This window comes from Coregonus clupeaformis, chromosome 10 (genome assembly GCF_020615455.1).
Source record: "Coregonus clupeaformis isolate EN_2021a chromosome 10, ASM2061545v1, whole genome shotgun sequence".
Lineage (NCBI taxonomy): Eukaryota > Metazoa > Chordata > Actinopteri > Salmoniformes > Salmonidae > Coregonus > Coregonus clupeaformis.
Window position 1 is genome coordinate 16,686,162 of NC_059201.1, and position 23,749 is coordinate 16,709,910.

Here is a 23,749-nt window from a genome sequence, read left to right on the forward strand (position 1 = left end):
TCTATCCTGCTGATACAGTGTATAACCCGCCAGCTGTATGTTATTCATGTTTCGTTCAGCTATGACTCAATGAAACATAAGATATTAAAGTTTTTAATGTCCCGTTGGAAGGATATTCGTGCCTGTAGTTCGTCCACTTTATTATCAAGCTATTGTAAATTGGCCAATAGTATCGATGGCAAAGTGTCACGAACGTTGAGAGACGGGTCGGACCAAGGTGCAGCGTGAAAAGCGTACATGTTTATTTAACTAAATAAACATACAACAAAACAAGAAACAACGTAACGTGAAGTCCTCCGGCTATACACATACAAGCCTAATACGGAACAAGATCCCACAACTAAGGTAGGCAAACAGGCTACTTAAGTATGATCCCCAATCAGAGACAACGAGCGACAGCTGTCTCTGATTGGGAATCACACCCGGCCAAACATAGAAATAACACTTCTAGATCCTAAACATAGAAATTCTAACATAGATCCTCACGCCCTGACCAAACCAACTAAAAACAACCAGCCTCTCAAGGCCAGGGCGTGACAGTACCCCCCCTCCCCCAAAGGTGCGTACTCCGGCCGCACCAACCTGACTCTTTAGGGGAGGGTCCGGGTGGTCATTCAGCTTCGGAGGCGGATCCGGCTCCGGGCGTGACGACCTCTCCCTCTCTGCCTCCCCGTTGCGCCCCTGGTCTGGTCTGGACCTCAGCGCAATGCCTCCCCTCTCCTTCCTCCCGCAATGCACCAAGCCCTGTCTGGACCCTGGTGTGGGAGACCCTGAACCTGGAGAGTGGCTGACGTCTGGGCCTGGATCGGCAATCCTCCCGCGATGCACTAAGCCCTGTCTGGACCCTGGTGTGGGAGACCCCGAACCTGGAGAGGGGCTGACGTCTGGGCCTGGATCGGCAATCCCCCCACGATGCACCAAGCCCTGTCTGGACCCTGGTGTGGGAGGCCCCGAACCTGGAGAGGGGCTGACTTCTGGGTCTGAAGTGGAGTCGCTGACCGGAGCTGAACTGGACCCCGGTGGAGCGGACTGCTCTGGCTCCGGGGTGGATCCGCTGACCGGAGCTGGACTAGGGCACCGGTGGAGCGGACTGCTCTGGCTCCGGAGTGGAGCCGCTGACCAGAGCTGGACTGGACCCCGGTGGAGCGGATTGCTCTGGCTCCGGAGTGGAGCCGCTGACCGGAGCTGGACTGGACCCCGGTGGAGCGGATTGCTCTGGCTCCGGAGTGGAGCCGCTGACCGGAGCTGTACTGGACCCCGGTGGAGCGGAATGCTCTGACTCCGGAATGGAGCCGCTGACCGGAGCTGGACTGGGTGGAGCGGACTGCTCTGGCTCTGGAGTGGAGCAGCTGACCGTTGCTGGACCAGGCACCGGTGGAACAAGCCGGGCCGGACTGGGGACACATGCACCACAGGTCTGGTGCGAGGAGCAGGAACGGGCCGGGCCGGACTGGGGACACACGCACCATAGGTCTGGTGCGAGGAGCAGGAACGGGCCGGGCCGGACTGGGGACACACACCACTGGTCTAGTGCGAGGAGCAGGAACGGGCCGGACTGGAGACATGCGCCACAGGTCTGTTGCGAGGAGCAGGAACGGGCCGGGCTGGACTGGGAACACGCACCACAGGTCTGGTGCGAGGAGCAGGGACGGGCCGGGCCAGACTGGGAACACGCACCACAGGTCTGGTGCGAGGAGCAGGTACGGGGCGTACAGGGCTGGCGACAGGCACCACTGTTTTGGTGCGAGGAGCTGGCACGGGCCGTACTGGACTGGATACGCACACCACTGGTTTGGTGCGGGGAGCAGGTACGGGGCGTACCGGGCTGGATACATGCACCACAGGTCTGGTGCGGGGAGCAGGTATGGGGCGTACTGGACTGGCGACACGCACCACTGGTTTGGTGCGAGGAGCAGGGACGGGCCGTACTGGACTTGGAACACGCACCACTAGTTTGGTGCAGGGAGCAGGCACGGGCCGTACTGGACTGGTGAGGCGCACTGGTGACACAGTGCGTAGAACCGGTGCAGGATATACTGGACCTTGAAGGCGCACTGGAGACCAGGAGCAATGAGCCGGCACAACCCGTCCTGTCTGGATGCCCACTTTCGCACGAGCGAAAGTGTGGCGCTGGCACAGGACGCACTGGGTTGTGAATGCGCACTGGCGACACAGTGCGTATCTCTGCATACCTAGGTTCTTCTATGAACACACACTCCTTCTGTTGCCTGACCAGCTCCTCTCTCCTTGCCTCCACTACTTCCTTCTCCCTTTGAGCCTCCTGTAGCGCCTCCCTCTGAAAGGATAACTCCTGCTCCCTCTGATCTAACAGCCCCCGTAACGTGGTGGCCTCCTTTCTCAGACAGCTCCAGTCCTTCTCTCTCTCTCGCCAAAACTCCTCCAGTGAGGACTCCTCCAGAAGCCCCCACGAGTTAGGGAACAGAAACTCATCGTCGTCGTCATCCTCCGACTCCTCAGAGTAAAACTGTTCCCATTCCTGTTCCCATGGTCGTAGGGACTCCAACTGGAACCCCACCGGGTGCAGTGGTCGGGGCTCTTCTCTCTCGATCCCCGACCACCCCTCTAGCCCCCCCCAAAAAAATTGGGGGTTGCTTCTAGTGCTTCCTCAGCAGTTGTTCCCGTTGGCGTTGTCATTGATCCTCTCTTGCCAGTGCCTGTACCTTCGCTCAGGGTCCTTTCCAAGTGAGTATCTCCTCCCATGACCACCATTTGCCCACCTGTGACAAAGCTATTCGCTCCGCCTCGGCACGCTGTTGGTCCTTTTGTGGTGGGATCTTCTGTCACGAACGTTGAGAGACGGGTCGGACCAAGGTGCAGCGTGAAAAGCGTACATGTATATTTAACTAAATAAACATACAACAAAACAAGAAACAACGTAACATGAAGTCCTCCGGCTATACACATACAAGCCTAATACGGAACAAGATCCCACAACTAAGGTAGGCAAACAGGCTACTTAAGTATGATCCCCAATCAGAGAACTAGCGACAGCTGTCTCTGATTGGGAATCACACCCGGCCAAACATAGAAACAACATTTCTAGATCCTAAACATAGAAATTATAACATAGATCCTCACGCCCTGACCAAACCAACTAAAAACAACCAGCCTCTCAAGGTCAGGGCGTGACACAAAGGCAGATTAGCCACTCGTCGCTGGCTCCTTACCAAGCACCCCGATCTCCTTCCGCGATATCTCATTTTCTTTCTACTGCGAATGACAGGGATGAGTGCCCTGTCGGGTGTCTGGAGCAAATCCCACTCGTCCGACTCATTAAAGAAAAATGATTAGCCCAGTTCAAGGTGAGTAATCACTGTTCTGATGTCCAGAAGCTGTTTTCGGTCATAAGAGACAGTAGCAGCAACATAATGTACAAAATAAGTTACAAACAATGCGAAAAAACACACAAAATAGCACGGTTGGTTAAGAGTCCATAAAACGGCAGTGCCTTAGACTGTTGCGCCACTCGGGAGGAAGGGAGAAAGAGTGAGAGAGGGGGATTAATCAATTATATGAATGATATTAGAAATACAAGATGAGTGGCTTTAGCGCAGCACAGCAGTGCACTGGGGAGCACTGCAGACATACAGCTAGACATAAACTCCTTAACTGTAGGTAGGAAACAACATCACCACTTCGCCGATCCTCAACACTGGGGCCCCACAAGGGTGCATGCTCAGCCCCCTCCTGTACTCCCTGTTCACCCATGACTGTGTGGCCAAGCACGCCTCCAACTCAATCATCAAGTTTGCAGACGACACAACAGTAGTAGGCTTGATTACCAACAATGACGAGACAGCCTACAGGGAGGAGGTGAGGGCTCTGGGAGTGTGGTGCCAGGAAAATAACCTCTCACTCAACGTGAACAAAACAAAGGAGATGATCGTGGACTTCAGGAAACAGCAAAGGGTGCACCCCCATATCCACATCGACGGGACCCCAGTGGAGAAGGTGGAAAGCTTCAAGTTCCTTGGTGTACACATCACTAACAAACTTAAATGGTCCACCCATGCAGACAGTGTGGTGAAGAAGGCGCAACAGAGCCTCTTCAACCTCAGGAGGCTGAAGAAATGTGGCTTGGCACCTAAAACCCTCACAAACTTTTACAGATGCACAATTGAGAGCATCCTGTCGGGCTGTATCACCGCCTGGTACGGCAACTGCACCGCCCGCAACCGCAGGGCTCTAGAGAGGGTGGTGTGGTCTGCCGAACGCATTACCGGTGGCAAACTACCCGCCCTCCAGGACACCTACAGCACCCGATGTCACAGGAAGGCCAAAAAGATCATCAAGGACATCAACCACCCGAGCCACTGCCTGTTCACCCCGTTATCATCCAGAAGGCGGGGTCAGTACAGATGCATCAAAGCTGGGACTGAGAGAATGAAAAACAGCTTCTGTCTCAAGGCCATCAGACTGTTAAATAGCCATCACTAGCACACTAGAGGCTGCTGCTGCCTATTCAAATCACTGGCCACTTTAAGAAATTGAACACTTTAATAATGTTTACATATCTTGCATTACTCATCTCATATGTATATACTGTATTCTATAATATTCTACTGTATCTTAGTCCATGCCGCTCTGTCATTGCTTGTCCATATATGTATATATTCTTAAATTCCATTCCTTACTTAGATTTGTGTGTATTGGGTATATGTTGTGAAATTGTTAGATATTACTTGTTAGATATTACTGCAATGTCAGAGCTAGAAGCACAAGCATTTCGCTTCACCCGCAATAACATCTGCTAAACACGTGTATGTGACAAATACAATTTGATTTGATTTGAGTTGACAGCAGACACAGGTAACTCACCAGTCGCTATGGAAACTTGTGCTCCTTAAGACAATGAACAGCACAGAATAAGTTAAATTAATAAGAGCATTTGAAGAGTATCTCATCAGACTTTTGACTTCACAAAATTGTACAGCTGTGGCAGTATAAAATCAGGTTTCTCCACTACATATGCAAATAGTCTCAACTTGTTCGGAAGTCCTATTTTCAATTGATTATAAAGAAACTTGGGCTTTTAGTTATAATGTCCATCTACAGCTTGTCTATCGGAGTAGATTAATGAAGACACATTTTCACGAGCACGAGTACCCATTCATCGATACGTCCAACTGAAAGATGTATGTTATAGATAGATCTTAATGAACTCACCGGTCAAAATGTGAAGCTGTAAAAAAGATGGTAGGAGCAGGAGACAGAGGAGATTGTAGACACCCATAGTTGGAGGTTAAGGCTGACTGGGAAAGCTGATTATCTGGACTGTGTAGAACTGGGCAGACCTAGTAGAGCTAGTATGGCTGTATGTTCTGTGTTCCTCAGCCCTGGTTACCAAACAAACATACCCCTCCTCAGACGTAAAGTACATGACCACATCAGCTCTGCCTGGTCTTGACACATTTATGATCCTAAAGTCAATATGAACTGATAACATGTTGTATTATCTAGGTCATATTAACAGGAACAGAACAGAGACTGGGCAACACATGAAAATGCCATAGCAATACGTGTATACTGACTGACACATTAGATATACTCTGTAAACCAAGGAGGGAGAAGGAAAGGCCTGGATGTTCCTAAAATGAATTCACATTTCGATCCGTCGTAATGCAGTAATGGTCAAAAACGCACTCAAAGTGGCACAGTGTAATTACTTAGGCCTAATGCATGTAGATAAAAACAGACATAATTGATCCAAAATGTATGGGGAGAGGCATTTACAGTTGCTATTAGAGACATAGAAAGGTTTATCATTGAGGTGTGCAGTTGTTAATGGACAATTTTTCAGAGACATTATTCAATTATGAAGAGGGACCCTTTTATAGAAATCAGGGGCCCTTTCACAAAAACACACAAAAGACCCTAAAAGCAAAGATGGGAACATCTTGTGAATTTCTTAATTCACACATGGCACATCATTATAAAATCAGCCCCATGGGCACTATAAGATGTCAATGAGGTAGCTGGGGCTGGTTTTAGTGGACTACATTAGAAGTAGGCCTACTTAGTAAAACACCATTACCAGACTGAGTTGTCAGGCATCTGGAGAACTAGGTTATATATTTGATTTTACACTGTATGGGAAAATATGTGTGGACTAAATAAACTACTCACTTCCCCCCAAAAAGGACAAGTTGTAGAAGCAGGTTGAGACATGTCACATATGATGCACTCTACACAGTCTGGTCACATCATGGTTGATGAGATGTGTACATCTGCACATGAATAGTAGACTATCAAATTTGGATTTGTCCAATTAACAGTGATAGTCTACCATACATCGCTCACCTTAACACTGACATGAATAACAATACATTACAAAAATGTTGCAAATGAATGCTGAAGACCCATTGACAGTAGGTGATTATCACCTGCTCTGTGGCATTCTATACAGTACAGCATCTATCTCACTAGATGGCGACATATGTGGACCTATACATTTCTATTACTGTGGCAACCTTCATGCGCTATAATTTTCAAATATTTAATTAATCTGTCATTTCAGAAATGTTTGTGCACAATATACTTAAAGGGGCATTCTGCAGTTGCTACATCCATTGCTACATAAATTAATTACATGTAATAATAATAATAATAATATGCCATTTAGCAGACGCTTTTATCCTAAGCGACTTACAGTCATGCGTGCATACATTTTTACGTATGGGTGGTCCCGGGGATCGAACCCACTACCCTGGCGTTACAAGCGCCGTGCTCTACCAATTGAGCTACAGAGGACCACGCATTGATATTGGAGAGGTGCAATTCTTATTATACTGTATGTGAAGACATTTATTGTCACTGAGTGTCAGGCTGTGTTGGTTCGTTGTAGTGAACACTTGTCTTATGCGCTTGTCATGTGTGGTTGCATCCTCCCCATACACCATAATGTCACCAAGTCAACATATAAGGCAACTCCAGGGCAGACAGCCAGGATGGTGGACATGATTGTACCCATTGATTGTACCCATTGATTGTACCCATTGATTCTTGAAGAATATCACTTATAAATGCTTCATGAGCTTAGTGCAACCATTGTACCCCATCAGAACCCAAAATATAAGCTTGTTTTACTCCAATGTTTGTAAACAAAGGAAATGTAAACAAAAACTATATAGCCTGAAAACATGGTTAAAACTATAATTTTGATATCATGACTCTGTCTATGAATTTGAGAGTGGTTCCATTTCTCCAGCCCCATCCCTTAGCTTTTTACCGAAACAGGGGCAGGGAGAATGCTTTGTTATTGTTTCAACTTGGTGCTTTAAAGCACTTACATGTATGTTATTTAATGTACTTATACTGTAGATGACATTCCGTTGGAGCCTCCACAATATAGGGCAAATTTGAAAATGTTTTCATGGCTGATTTAATTTTGACCAGTCAATTGAGTTCCGTTTGCTGGAATACCGTAAAATCATAAGTTAAAATCATCAGCAAGAGCACAATGCAGCCTCACACACTTTACAGATTTAACTGTTTCCCATTTGGTTTGCTGGTTCCGCAGGTTCTCCCAGAGACTAATCTTTGTGACTAATTTCACTCATGTGACCCCAGAGACCAACCTGGACTCAGGGATAGATGTAACAGGGTAAAGTAAATCCGGGACACTCCAATTAGTATGATATTTTATGTTTTGTATAGTATGTATTCAGTTGTGGATGTCCATCATCCATTTCATATGATATGTTACGAATTACATTTCATATGGTATGTTATGAATTGCAATTAGTACAACATGTTACGAATTGCAAATCGTACAAAATGTTCAACAATTAGCAAAACGTGTGATATGTTACGAATTCCAATTTGTTGTGGCTAACGTTAGCTAGGTGGCTAATGTTAGCTAGGCTAGGGGTTAGGGGTTACGGTTAGGGTTAAGGTTAGGGTTAGGAGTTAGGTTAAAGGGTTGTGGTTAGGGGAAGGGTTAGCTAACATGCTAAGTAGTTGCAAAGTAGCAAATTAGCTAAAGTTGTACGTGATGAGATTCGAACACACAACCTTTGGGTTGCTAGATGTTCTCTTTATACGCCCACGCCGACCAACAACCCTACTTTTGTTTTTGCCTTAAGTAACCTTCTGTCTTATGTGACTATACCAAACGTAACATATCATACTAATTTCAGTGTCCTGGATTTACATTTACTATGTCACGTCTAGTCTATGAGACCAAGCTGTAGAGACGCCTAAATAATTTCTGCTCTATATTTATCCTCCTGAGACCCAGCAATTCATTTTTGTCCTCTCTAGTGGACATCAGTTCTTGGTCCCTATCTCTGAAGCCATACAAGCCACTGTATTAAGTCCTGTTGTCCCTTTGAGAGGACATTCTGGGCTTTTCAATGATATCACATGTGCAGGGGTGTGACCTTGACAACTTTATCTTCCTGGTTCTTAAAAAATGGCTGCCATCAAAATTAGCACATTTTATGGAAATGTAAAAAAGAATTGTGTGCAATTATCAATTTTTTTTGTGAGTTTGATATTCAAATTGTTTCTAGTAAGTGAATGTCTCAGGAATAGTTAAGTGAGTTGTCAGGACTGTTTAATAATTTTAAAACATTAAATATGAGCTTATCAAGAAATATCCTCTGTAGTGGACACCCGGATGCCGCAACTATGTTTTTCACCTACTGTACCCATTGACTGTAATGTAAAATGTTTCATATTAATGTCCTAATGACCACTACAGAGGAACATTTTTACTTACAATAAAAGATAAATAACAATATATATATATATATATATATATATATATATATATATATATATATATATATATATATATATTGTTTTAATTCTCACCCCAAACACTTATGTTATGTAAAAAAACAAACATATAGGAGGATAATTATAGTAGCCTAAACCCTAGGGATAAAATAAAAAAGCGGGCATGTTTAGTACAAAAAAGATAACACAAACATTTGCACACATCTGTCATTTATTTAATATTTTTTTATTATTAAATACATAGCTCTATGATAGGCTACATTTTTATGACCAAGTAGGCCTATTTTAATATGCAATTTATGCCACCGATGACTATCTGAATCTATTTCTATTCAGTCCAGCGCATGAAACAGTATGTCCAGATGTGCATAAATAACAGGTGATGATTTGCTAATTCACTTGCTCAGATCTCAAACTCAGATTGGCTGCTTCAGAGATGCAACGCTCTAACTGGCTGGAGAGTGCACATTGGAAAAAAAACGAATCTGACAAAATCACTACACTTCACAGTGCGCCTTCAGTCCCGAGGATTCATACCAACAGCTGTGCGCAAAACTGACTGACTTATGGGAACATATCAACCCTTTATGGATTAATGTCAAACTGGATGCAACGTACCATATCAAATGTGAGTATTAACAGACTAGTTAAAGTGGATTATAGGCTACAATTATGATGGATTTTGCTCTTACTGTATTTTAGACTAAAACTTGCAGGAATTCATCTCCTCGTATTTTCTCTTTCAGGAGTTAATTGTGACGGTCACTCTGAAATAAATAAAATGGTAAGTATTTTTCCATTCTGTCACCTAAGCATAGACTGCCATGCAATACAGTACAGTAGTAGGCAATGGCATTGAAATTGGTTTATGCTCAGTTTGCTCCAATTGTAATTTTTCTGTGCATAAAATGGCAATGAATTAGATAAACTATAGGCCTACCATATTTAAAATTAAATAGCCCAATTGTATTACAAGATACTAAATGAACTGTCTGTCCCTGAAATGATGGGGTTTTACACCAGCATATAGGGACAACATCTGCAGGGCAACAACGCTCTGTGCACAGACGGCGTTATCACGCATAATGTCTGACTAAATACCCAAATGCCTCTCCAGAGTGATGCTATCCACTGTAGGCTATGCCATGAGTCAGTTAAACAAACACATGGCAGTTTGTTAATGTGCTCTAAATCTATGAGGCAGATGGGTGTCTAATTTGTTAGATATACTTTTCATTTTCACTGTATGAAAAGGGCATCATAATTTCCTGTAACTGTAAAGGGTATTTTCCTTTGTGGAGGCCTATCTCTTGAAACTATACATGTGGTTTTACCACTTTGTCCATTTTGGCAACAAAAAAATCATCCCTGCAGGAAAATCATCCCTGCATAAGTCTGACTTTTATAAGCAAGTTGTGTCTGTTGTGTCTATGAGTGTACCACACAACCTGTGTTGTGGCTGCATTCTCAAGTTCCCGCTGTATCTAACATTGTTGTGATGAGAGCAAACAGAGGCAGAAGGTCTTGGCACAGGGTCAAATGCTTCAGTGGATAATAGAGGAGTTGGGGCACTTACCCACTGCATGAAAGGGCATAGGGTCACACACACTGACAGGACAGGAAAGAGAGGACTGTGGGGTGAACAGGACTGTTCATTCACTGGATGTGACCTCTATGGTCAGATATAAACCTGTGTCTCAGAGGGCTCCATGTTTCTCCTCCTCTGGTCTGCTAAACATTTCTCACCTCACTCTCAGATCAGTCCCCCATAAAGGTATGGAAGGTAAAGGTACAGTGGCCATGTCCGTATACCCATACTAGTGTACTACATACTTAAACTGCATACTATTTTCTCATCGTCATTGTCTAGTAAAAAGTATGCAGTATTCCACGGCTGCAACGCAGTAGCGGCTCCTGATTGGCTGAGTAGTTGGGGCGGGGCCGAGTGTGGGTGGATTTTCCCAAATTCAAAAGGCTATTGCACAGGCCTGATTAACGTGACATCAATAACACAGTTACATATCGAGTCCCCGGTGCCGACACATTCAGAAATCAAAAGATGGTTTAGTATTTTGTTTAAAAGCTCTGACGAAGGCCAAGAGAACAAGAAACACTTTTCAAAAACAGAAATCCACTTTGGGTAGATGTAGCCTATGATGCAATACTCCTGATAATTTTAAGGAGAACAAAAACTACTTAGCCTATATTTGAACACCACCACAGAAGCTTCTGGAATCTTCTCAATTAAGTAGCTTAGTTTTGTTGTTGGCTATTTGAAGAGAACTAGGGCCTATCACTCGCAGCCCAACTCTTTCAGTGCATTGTGGAAAAGTGTGCATCGAATTCTACTAGAGGAAGAGCCGAAATTAGTATAACATCCTGTCATTTAAACCATACTAGATGTAAAAAATGTTTGGCATACTATTAAATATTATATTTTCGCATACTGAGAATGTGTCGTGCGTGGTTGCGTTGTTTCCTGCTATTCGTTGATGAGCCAAAATGAGTATGACATCCGGGCATTTAAAGTATACTAGATTTTCTAAATGTTTGGAAAGAGGGAACCACTCCCTTGTATCTCCATTACAGGACATCATTATTATTGTAATGCTATTTGGTACTGTCGCAAGGTATTATCACTGTCATGAAAGGACTTAATGGATCCTCTCAATGTTTTATTTTTAACAAAGTTAACATTTCTGTCAGGACTACATGATTTACTCTTCTATCCCACTTTTTGAAGTATCAGTTTGTATATGTTTTGTAGCCCACCTTTTTCATTCAGAGGTAATGTTGTACGTGGTTCACACACCGTTATGCTCAGTCAGCCCTGTTTGATTTTGAGTGTGAGCCGACTCTGCTCACTGGTTGGTTTGGACCAATCAGAGTGGGTCCCTGTGAATCAAAGGGAGAGGAAATGAGAGTATATGCTCTTTAGTGTGTCACAGCTGACTTTCATATGCAGGCATGCCGCACCTTTAAAGAGACACACAGTTATACCTACATCCTGTGCCTTGAACTACATCAGAGAAACCTCAATCCCCCTGCACATCCCCCTACAGCAGGGATCATCAACTAGATTCAGCCACAATTTTTTCTTGAGCGGATGGTCAGGGGGCCGGAACATAATTACAAATAATTTGTAGACTGCAAACTGACCGCAAGAAGCCCAAACAGATATAATATTTGACAAAAATATTATCATTTCAAACCATGCCTATATTTCTATATGATCACATATATCTCTCTATTATGCGTGGGAATACTTTGGAACAGATTTCCAAAATTAAAATCACTTGGAGCTGATTTGCTGGTGTTTTTACAGTCTTTTATGTCCAACAATAAAATAAAAAAAATAAAAAATTGTTGTTGCTAAAACAACTTGGAGTGGGTGGATCCATATGAAAACTGGTCAAGTGTGGTGTGATAGTTTTGTTTCTGAGAAGGGTGTGAGGTGCAGGACAGGTGAAGCAGGACAGGTTGAGCAGGACAGGTAAAGCAGGACAGGTAAAGCAGGACAGGTAAAGCAGTACAGGTAGAGCATAGGTGTTGTTAACCGCTCAAATGGATGATTGAGGGGAGTATTTACGGCCGTTTGGCTGTGTGAGTTCAAGTTTACAGAAGAGGCGTAGCTCTTCCAGACAGTCGAAACTTAGCAGCAGTCACCCACTCTTCAAGTCTGAGCCTGCCCTACAGAGCCGGTCTCCACTATAGTCACCAACAAATGCAGTGTGCTTATTAGAAATAGCTCTTTCTAATAAGCACACTACATTTGTGTGATTTTGTATTCACCGGCTTAATAGAAAATCTTTGCTATGACAAAAGAATAGCACTCAACCACTGACTTTGTTTTCTTTATCTAAACATAGTAATGTGTCATAGTGTGTGTGTACCAGCCTATGTCTGACCGTGTCCCCTGTCCCTCCCAGCTGTGTCTGCGTGACTCTGGGGACTGCCTGCGGGACCAGATGCACTACATGATGAGGTCCCTGCAGGACCTGAAGCACCTGAGGAGGACCTGCCCTGCTGCTGCCCCTGCCATCCCCCCTGCCCCTACCCTGGTCCACCGCTCTGCAGTGGCACGAGCCTGCCATCAGAGAGCACCGCAGAGGGAGCACCGTACCCGGCTGCGCATCTCTGACGCCAGTACGGCCAGCACCTACGACTCAGCCTGCTGTCTGGCCAGTCCTCTGGAGGAGGAGGAGGATGCAGGCAGCCGGCTGGGTCTGGGCCTTGGCCTGGGTCTGACCTCCCCCAGCAGTGAGAAGAGTCTTGAGTTTGACTCTGGCTACTCTGAGGCCTCCTGGCAGGACGAGGCCGTGGTGCTCAGGAGGACCAGGAACGTACGGGTGTCCTCCTCTGCCTGCCTCCGCACCAACCGGGCCTCCAGTGACCTGGTCCGGCCCAAATCCACATCAGACGCCTGCCTGGAGAGGTGGACCTCATTCGAGGCCAGTGACCCGGAGGACTGGACTACGTCACTGCTGACACGGGGACGGAACAGACAACCTCTGGTACTGGGGGACAACAGCTTTGCTGACCTCATACAGAACTGGATGGACCTACCGGACTGCCCTGAACCAGCAGAACTGAAGCCCATCTCTGGCTTCTTGGTAAACATGAGGCGGAAAATAGCTGGGATGTCAAAGAGTGTAGAGGGGAGGGTGAGGATGAGGTCCTCAGACTCTTCTTCACATGTGAGTCGGACAGCCATGGCCCCCAAACGACTCTCCTGCCCCCTAGGGGTGCAGGCCCCTGCCCCACGCCAGTCCCCCTTCTTCCACCAGTCCCATTCTGGCCTGCATGAACTAGACACAGACTTCTATCAGTTCACTGCCCTCATGAAGACTGGCAGCAGACAGCCTATTATCTGTAATGACATCGGCTACATCTGACTCCAGGTCAGCCACTAACAGACTCTCATTCTAAACAATGGACAATCCCCAAAGTCACTATTTTCATATGATAAACGTTATCACTTTGTTCTGACTATAAACTGCCAAAAATAAAACATATTATTTGAGATTGGAAATATTTGTTGTGTCATTGACATATTCAACTATAAGACTCAGGCTTTACAGTTGCTGAATACCAGTCAGAAGGAATGGAGAGCTATTACCCAAAGGAAACTCTGCCTAGTAACAGTTAGACAAAGTGAGGCCAGAGTATTCAAATGAAATGAAATCAAATTTTATTTGCCACATGCGCCGAATACAACAGGTGTAGATATTACCGTGAAATGCTTACTTATTTAGCCTGCTGTCTTCACCGGAGATTAATTAATGTCCGTCAGAGTGAGGGGCGCTTCACTACTCACTGCACACACATGATCAAAAACATTTTTTACTACCTGCTGTGGGAGATGGAACACAAAGTAAGGTTAATTACGTTGTTAGAATCATATAGAAACTCAAGGCAAATAGCATAGAGATTGGTGGGAATCATGCAAGCTTGAGAAGAGAGGGTAACCCATTTGGACCGCTTAGTCACCAGACCACTGTTTATTTAAAACCGTTTTTATCATTCAAGTTATGTAACAATTGAATGACAAAATGAAAGTCCAAAGTTACCTCAAAGTAGGAAGAAATTATATTTTCCAAGGCCTCTTTCGTCTCAATTAATCCCCCAGTGCCTTCAGAATGTATTCATGACTTTTTCCACATTTTGTTGTGCTATAGCCTTTTTTTTGTGAGAGTCTGTGTCTCTGGCCTACACACAATTCCCCATAATGTCAAAGTGGAATTATGTTTTTAGAATTTTTTACAAATTAATACAAAATGAAAAGCTGAAATATCTTCAGTCAATAAGTACTCAACCCCTTTATTATGCCAAGCCTAAATAAGTTCAGGAGTAAAAATGTGCTTAACAAGTCACATAAGTTGCATGGACTCACTCTGTGTGCAATAATAGTGTTTAACATGATTTTTTAATGTATCTCTGTACCCCCACACATACAATTACAGTGCCTTCGGAAAGTATTCAGACCCTTTGACTTTTTCCACATTTTGTTACGTTACATCCTTATTCTAAAATGGATTAAATAAAACAAAATCCTCAGCAATCTACACACAATACCCCATATTGACAAAGTGACAACAGGTTTTTAGAAATGTTTGCAAATTTATAAAATATGAAAAACAGAAAATCTTATTTACGTAAGTATTTTGACCCTTTGCTATGAGACTCAAAATTGAGCTCAGGTGCATCCTGTTTCCATTGATCATCCTTGAGATGTTTCTACAACTTGATTGGAGTCCACCTGTGGTAAATTCAATTGATTGGATATGATTTGGAAAGGCACACACCTGTCTATATAAGGTCCCACAGTTGACAGTGCATGTCAGAGAAAAAACTAAGCCATGTGGTTGAAGGAATTGTCCGTAGAGCGCCAAGACAGGATTGAGTCGAGGCACAGATCTGGGTAGGGGTACCAAAAAAATTATGCAGCATTTAAGGTACACAGTGCCTCCATCTTTCTTAAATGGAAGAAGTTCTTAAATGAAACCACCAAGACTCTTCGTAAAGCTGGCCGCAATCGGGGGAGAAGGGCCTTGGTCAGGGAGGTGACCAAGAACCCGATGGTCACTCTGACAGAGCTCTAGAGTTCCTCTGTGGAGATGGGAGAACCTTCCCAAAGGACAATCATCTCTGCAGCACTCCAACAATCAGGCATTTATGGTAGAGTGGCCAGACGGATGCCACTCCTCAGTAAAAGGCACATGACAGCCCGCTTGGAGTTTGCCAAAAGGCACCTAAAGACTCTCAGACCATGAGAAACAAAATTCTCTGATCTGATGAAACCAAGATTGAACTCTTTGGCCTAAATGCCAAGCGTCACGTCTGGAGGAAACCGAGGCAAAGATGTACGGAGCAAAGTTCAGAGAGATCCTTGATGAAAATGTGCTCCAGAGCTCTCAGGACCTCAGACTGGTGCGAAGGTTCACCTTCCAACAGGACAACGACGCTAAGCACACAGCCAAGACAACGCAGGAGTGCCTTCGGGACAAGTCTCTGAATGTCCTTGAGTGGCCCAGCCAGAGCCCAGACTTGAACCCAATCGAACATCTCTGGAGAGACCTGAAAATACGCTCCCCATCTAACCTGACAGAGCTTGAGAGGATCTGCAGAGAGGATTGGGAGAAACTTCCCATATACAGGTGTGCCAAGCTTGTAACGTCATACCCAAGAAGACTCAAGGCTGTAATCACTGCAAAAGGTGCTTCAACAAGGTACTGAGTAAACGGTCTGAATACTTATGTAAATGTGATATTTCCGTTTTTATTTTATTTTATAAATTTGCAATAATTTCTAAAAACCTGTTTTTGCTTTGTCATCATGGGGTATTGTGTGTAGACTGATAAGGGAAAAAAACCGATTTAATCAATTTTAGAATAAGGCTGTAACATAACAAAATGTGGAAAAAGTCTAGTGGTCTGAATACTTTCAGAATGGACTCTATCTGTAAGGTCACTCAGTCGAGCAGTACATATCAAACACAAATTCAACCACAAAGACCAGGGAGGTTTTCCAATGCCTTGCAAAGAAGGGCACCTATTGGGTAAATATGAAAAAAAAGCAGACATTGAATATCCCTTTGAGCATGGCGATTAATTACACTTTGGATGGTGTATCAATTCATCCAGTCACTATACAGGTGTCTTTCCTAACTCAGTTGCCGGAGAGGAAGGAAAGCACTCAGGGATTTCACCATGATACCAATGGTGACTTTAAAACAGTTACAGAGTTTAATGGCTGTGATAGGAGAAAACTGAGGATGGATCAACAACATTGTAGTTACTCCAAAATACTAATCTAAATGACAGAGTGAAAAGAAGGAAGCCTGTACATGCATCCTGTTTGCAACAAGGCACAAAGTAAAACTGCAAAAATGTGGCAAAGAAAAACTTTATCTCTTGAATATGAAGCGTTATGTTTGGGGCAAATCCAACACTGTCACGTTGTTGATGTGGATGCGGTGGTGAAGTCAGGCGCAGGACACAGAGGATAAGTCAACACGACTTTACTGAGACTCATGAACAATACAAAGTAAATGGCCTCGAAAAAACACCGGAGGCGAACTAACACGCGCAATGCGTAAAATACTCTTAAACACAAAAGTACCGAACCTTGACACCAAACGACAGGCGGACAATAACACACAACTGCAAACAAAACCAAAGGAAACTTATAGGTGACATAATCAATACAGAAGATGAAACAGGTGCGACCAACTAGACAAGACCAAACAAACATCGAGAACATACAAGCGGTAGTAGCTAGTACTCCGGGGACGACGAACGCCGAAGCCTGCCTGAGCGAGGAGGAGGTGCAGCCTCGGCGGTATTCGTGACAGTACCCCCCCCCTTGACGCACGGCTCCAGCCGTGCACCGACCCCGGCCTCGGGGACGGCCAGGAGGACGCGGAGCAGGGCGCGTGGGATGACTACGGTGGAACTCCGTCAGGAGGGAGGGATCTAAAATGTCCCTCCTAGGCACCCAGCACCGTTCCTCCGGACCGTACCCCTCTCACTCCGTACCCCTCCCACTATTGTAGAGTACGCCGGAGCCCCCTCGATGTCCAGTGGGGGCGGAGGAGTCTCTCTTATCTCACTGTCCTGGAGTGGACCAGCTACCACCGGCCTGAGGAGAGACACATGGAACGAGGGGTTAATGTGATAATCATTAGGCAGTTGTAACTTTTAACATACATCGTTCAATCTCCTCAGGACTTTAAATGAGCCCACAAACCGCCGACCAAGCTTCCGGCAGGGCAGGCGAAGGGGCAGGTTTCGAGTCGAGAGCCAGACTCGATCTCCAGGTGCGTATACTGGACCCTCACTGCGGTGGAGATCGGCGCTCGCCTTCTGCCTACGGATAGCCCGCTGCAGATGTACGTGTGCAGCGTTCCACGTCTCCTCCGAGCGCCGAAACCACTCATCCACCGCAGGAGCCTCGATCTGGCTCTGATGCCATGGTGCCAGAACCGGCTGATACCCTAACACACACTGGAAAGGGGTCAGGTTAGTAGAGGAGTGGCGAAGAGAGTTCTGGGCCATCTCTGCCCAGGGGATATACCCCGACCACTCCTCCTGCCGGCCCTGGCAATACGATCTCAGAAACCTACCCACATCCTGGTTCACTCTCTCCACCTGCCCATTACTCTCAGGGTGGAAACCCGAGGTAAGGCTAACCTAGACCCCCAAGCGTTCCATGAACGCCCTCCAGACTCTAGAGGTGAATTGGGGACCCCGATCAGACACTATATCCTCGGGAACACAGTAGTGCCGGAAGACGTGGGTAAACAAAGCCTCAGCGGTCTGTAGGGCAGTAGGGAGACCCGGCATTGGGATGAGATGACAGGCCTTAGAGAACCGGTCCACAACGACCAGAATAGTGGTATTCCCCTGAGAGGGGGGAAGGTCCGTGACTAAGTCTACCGAGAGGTGAGACCACGGCCGTTGTGGAATGGGCAGGGGTTGTAACTTCCCCCTGGGCAGGTGTCTAGGCGCCTTACACTGAGCGCACACCGAGCAGGAGGAGACATAAACCCTCACGTCCCTAGCCAATGTTGGCCACCAGTACTTAACACTAAGGCAGTGCACTGTCCGGCCAATACCTGGATGTCCAGAGGAGGGTGACGTATGAGCCCAATATATGAGACGATCACGGATCTCGAGCGGAACGTACGTCCGCCCCACTGGACACTCTGGAGGAGTAGGGTCGGTGCGTAACGCCCGCTCGATTTCCGCATCAACCTCCCACACCACCGGTGCCACCAGACAAGACTCCGGCAGTATGGGAGTGGGCTCAATGGACCTCTCCTCTGTGTCATACCGCCGGGACAGGGCGTCTGCCTTACCGTTCTGGGACCCTGGGATGTAAGTTATCCTAAAAACGAACCGGGTCAGAAACATGTTCCACCTAGCCTGACGAGGGTTCAATCTCCTAGCTGCCCGGATGTACTCCAGGTTACGATGGTCAGTCAGAATGAGAAAAGGGTGTTGAGCCCCCTCAAGCCTCCACACCTTTAGGGCTTGAACCACGGCTAGCAGCTCCCTGTCCCCTGCGTCATAATTTCGTTCCGCCGGGCTGAGCTTCTTAGAATAAAAAGTGCAGGGACGGAGCTTAGGAGGCGTGCCTGAGCGTTGAGACAATACTGCCCCAATACTGGCCTCTGACGCGTCCACTTCCACCTGGAACGCTAAAGCAGGGTCCGGGTGCGCCAGCACCGGAGCCGAAGTGAACAGGTCCTTCAGTTTACCAAACGCCCTGTCCGCCTCAGCCGACCACTGCAAACGCACCGGGCCCCCCTTCAGCAGGGACGTGATGGGAGCTGCTACCTGTCCAAAACCCCGGATAAACCTCCGGTAGTAATTGGCAAAACCCAAAAACCGCTGCACCTCTTTAACAGTGGTTGGAGTCTGCCAATTACGCACGGCTGACACACGGTCAATCTCCATCTTCACCGCTGACGCGGACAACCGATGACCCAAGAAGGAGATGGACTCCTGGAAAAACAGACATTTCTCTGCCTTGACATACAAGTCATGCTCCAACAGCCTACCCAACACTCGGCGCACCAGGGCTACATGCTCGGCTCGTGTAGAAGAGTACACTAGAATGTCGTCAATGTACACTACCACACCCTGCCCATGCAGGTCCCGGAAGATCTCGTCCACAAAAGATTGGAAGACTGAAGGAGCATTCATTAACCCGTATGGCATGACGAGATACTCATAATGACCCGTGGTGGTACTAAATGCTGTCTTCCATTAACTCCCTCCCTAATGCGCACCAGGTTGTAGGCGCTCCTGAGATCCAGTTTTGTGAAGAAACGCGCTCCGCGTAATGATTCAGTCATAGTCGCAATCAGAGGAAGGGGATAACTTTATTTAACAGTGATCTGATTGAGACTACGGTAATCAATACACGGGCGCAACCCTCCATCCTTCTTCTTCACAAAAAAGAAACTCGAGGACGCAGGGGAAGTGGAGGACCGTATGTATCCTTGTCTCTGGGACTCGGCTATATACAGTGGGGGAAAAAAGTATTTAGTCAGCCACCAATTGTGCAAGTTCTCCCACTTAAAAAGATGAGAGAGGCCTGTAATTTTCATCATAGGTACACGTCAACCGTGACAGACAAAATGAGAAAAAAAATTCCAGAAAATCACATTGTAGGATTTTTAATGAATTTATTTGCAAATTATGGTGGAAAATAAGTATTTGGTCAATAACAAAAGTTTCTCAATACTTTGTTATATACCCTTTGTTGGCAATGACACAGGTCAAACGTTTTCTGTAAGTCTTCACAAGGTTTTCACACACTGTTGCTGGTATTTTGGCCCATTCCTCCATGCAGATCTCCTCTAGAGCAGTGATGTTTTGGGGCTGTCGCTGGGCAACACGGACTTTCAACTCCCTCCAAAGATTTTCTATGGGGTTGAGATCTGGAGACTGGCTAGGCCACTCCAGGACCTTGAAATGCTTCTTACGAAGCCACTCCTTCATTGCCCGGGCGGTGTGTTTGGGATCATTGTCATGCTGAAAGACCCAGCCACGTTTCATCTTCAATGCCCTTGCTGATGGAAGGAGGTTTTCACTCAAAATCTCACGATACATGGCCCCATTCATTCTTTCCTTTACACGGATCAGTCGTCCTGGTCCCTTTGCAGAAAAACAGCCCCAAAGCATGATGTTTCCACCCCCATGCTTCACAGTAGGTATGGTGTTCTTTGGATGCAACTCAGCATTCTTTGTCCTCCAAACACGACGAGTTGAGTTTTTACCAAAAAGTTATATTTTGGTTTCATCTGACCATATGACATTCTCCCAATCCTCTTCTGGATCATCCAAATGCACTCTAGCAAACTTCAGACGGGCCTGGACATGTACTGGCTTAAGCAGGGGGACACATCTGGCACTACAGGATTTGAGTCCCTGGCGGTGTAGTGTGTTACTGATGGTAGGCTTTGTTACTTTGGTCCCAGCTCTCTGCAGGTCATTCATTAGGTCCCCCCGTGTGGTTCTGGGATTTTTGCTCACCGTTCTTGTGATCATTTTGACCCCACGGGGTGAGATCTTGCGTGGAGCCCCAGATCGAGGGAGATTATCAGTGGTCTTTGTATGTCTTCCATTTCCTAATTATTGCTCCCACAGTAGATTTCATCAAACCAAGCTGCTTACCTATTGCAGATTCAGTCTTCCCAGCCTGGTGCAGGTCTACAATTTTGTTTCTGGTGTCCTTTGACAGCTCTTTGGTCTTGGCCATAGTGGAATTTGGAGTGTGACTGTTTGAGGTTGTGGACAGGTGTCTTTTATACTGATAACAAGTTCAAACAGGTGCCATTAATACAGGTAACGAGTGGAGGACAGAGGAGCCTCTTAAAGAAGAAGTTACAGGTCTGTGAGAGCCAGAAATATTGCTTGTTTGTAGGTGACCAAATACTTATTTTCCACCATAATTTGCAAATAATTCATAAAAAATCCTACAATGTGATTTTCTGGATTTCTTTTTCTCTATTTGTCTGTCATAGTTGACGTGTACCTATGATGAAAATTACAGGCCTCTCTCATCTTTTTAAGTGGGAGAACTTGCACAATTGGTGGCTGACTAAATACTTTTTTTCCCCACTGTATGTCTCCATAGCCGCCGTCTCCTCTTGAGACAGAGGATACACATGGCTCCGCGGAAGAGCCGCACCTGCCTGGAGGTTTATCGCACAATCTCCCCGTCTATGAGGTGGCAATCGCGTCGCCCTAGTCTTGCTGAACACGAGTGCCAAATCCTCATACTCGGGGGGAATGTGCATTGCGGGCACTTGGTTCGGACTCTCCACCGTGGTCGCCCCGACGGAAACACCTAAACATCGCTGACACACTGGACAGACTACTCCTTAAGAGCCCTCTGTTGCCACGAAATGGTGGGGTCATGGGCGATTAACCAAGGAAGCCCCAGCACCACGGGATACGCAGGAGAGTTGATCAGGTACAACTGAATGATCTCCTCATGACCCCCCTGCGTCTTCATCTTTAGTGGCGCTGTGACCTCCCTAATCAACCCAGATCCCAACGGACGGCTATCTAGGGCATGGACAGGGAAGGGTGCATCAACGGGCAGGAGGGGAATCCCTAACTTAACACAAAATGTATGATCAATGAAATTCCCAGCTGCGCCAGAATCGACTAGCGCCTTATGCTGGGAATGAGATGCAACCTGAGGAAATACTACAGGTATACACAAGTGAACAACAGAGAGCTCTGGGTGAGTTGGGCACCTACTCACCTGGAATGACTCTCCAGTGCGCGACCTGTTGCCTCGAATCCCAGGAGACCCTCCCCAGCACCTAGCCGCAGTGTGTCCTCCACGGCCACAGTTGGTGCAGGGGACGGCCCCCCTCGGGCTCTCTCTCCTCCTCTCTCTAGCGCCAGCACCCCCGAGCTCCATAGGGCTCGGCTCGGAGGTGCTGGGGAATGGAATGGACGGCCCCAACTCTGGACGTCCGCGGGTGGCCAGCAGGGTATCCAGACGGATTGACATGTCCACCAACTGGTCGAAGGTCAGATTGGTGTCCCTGCAGGCCAACTCTCGTCGAACGTCCTCACGCAGGCTGCACCGATAGTGGTCGATGAGGGCGCTCTCATTCCACCACGCATCCGCCGCTAGAGTCCGGTAGTCCAGGGCAAACTCCTGTGCGCTCCTCTTCCCCTGTCGAAGGTGGAACAGACGCTCCCCCGCCGCTTTACCCTCAGGGGGATGATCGAAAACAGCCCTGAAGCGGCGGGAGAACTCCGCGTAGCTGATGGTGGCGGCGTCTATTCCCCTCCATTCGGCATTGGCCCACTCCAACGCCTTGCCGGAGAGACAGGAGTTCCACCTGAAGGAGGAACCCCTGACACCCGGCTGCGGTGCCATCATATGCCCTCGGGAGCGAGAGCCGAATCCCACCGGACTCCGGAGCTGGTCTGGTGGGGCTGGCCGATGGTGGTGGTGATGTAGGAGGAGGTGTGGGCAAGCCTCCTCTCTCCCATCGGCGCAGGGTGTTCATGACCTCTTGCATGGCGGATCCGAGTTGCTGGATCCTGGCGTCCTGGCAGCTGACCCGATCCTCCAGCGACTCGGTCCCCGCCGCTGCTCCTGCTGACTCCATAGTAATGGTGTGTTATTCTGTCATGTCACGTTGTTGATGTGGATGCGGTGGTGAAGTCAGGCGCAGGACACAGAGGATAAGTCAACACGACTTTACTGAGACTCATGAACAATACAAAGTAAATGGCCTCGAAAACACCGGAGGCGAACTAACACGCGCAATGCGTAAAATACTCTTAAACACAAAAGTACCGAACCTTGACACCAAACGACAGGCGGACAATAACACACAACTGCAAACAAAACCAAAGGAAACTTATAGGTGACATAATCAATACAGAAGACGAAACAGGTGCGACCAACTAGACAAGACCAAACAAGTAGCTAGTACTCCGGGGACGACGAACGCCGAAGCCTGCCCGAGCAAGGAGGAGGAGCAGCCTCGGCGGTATTCGTGACAAACACATCACTGAGTACCACTCTTCATATTTTCAAGCATGGTAGTGGCTGTATCATGTTATGGGTATGCTTGTCATCGGCAAGGACTAGGGAGTTTTTTAGGATAAAAAGAAACGGAATAGAGCTAAGCGTAGGCAAAATCCTAGAGGAAAACCTGGTTCAGTCTGCTTTCCAAAAGACACTGGGAGACAAATTCACCTTTCAGCAGGACAATAAACTAAAACACAAGGCCAAATATGCACTGGAGTTGCTTACCAAGATAACATTGAATGTTCCTGAGTGGCATAGTTACAGTTTTGACTTAAATCGGCTTGAGAATCTATGGCAAGACTTTAAAATGTCTGTCTAGCAATGATCAAAAACCAACTTGACAGAGCTTTAAAAAAGAATAATGTGCAAAAATTGTACAGTCCAGGTGTGCAAAGCACTCAGAGATTTA

General features: G+C 46.7%; 1 protein-coding gene across 1 annotated transcript; it reads left to right on the top strand.

Moving 5' to 3' along the window:
• The first annotated feature begins 9,259 nt into the window (after positions 1–9,259).
• On the top strand, positions 9,260–13,795 carry LOC121575228 (PAK4-inhibitor inka1-like). The gene is made up of 3 exons (XM_045223250.1): positions 9,260–9,391; positions 9,510–9,547; positions 12,693–13,795. Exons 2-3 carry the CDS (start codon positions 9,545–9,547, stop codon positions 13,656–13,658), a joined length of 969 nt encoding a protein of 322 aa, XP_045079185.1. The 5' UTR covers positions 9,260–9,391; positions 9,510–9,544; the 3' UTR covers positions 13,659–13,795.
• Positions 13,796–23,749: the final 9,954 nt, after the last annotated feature.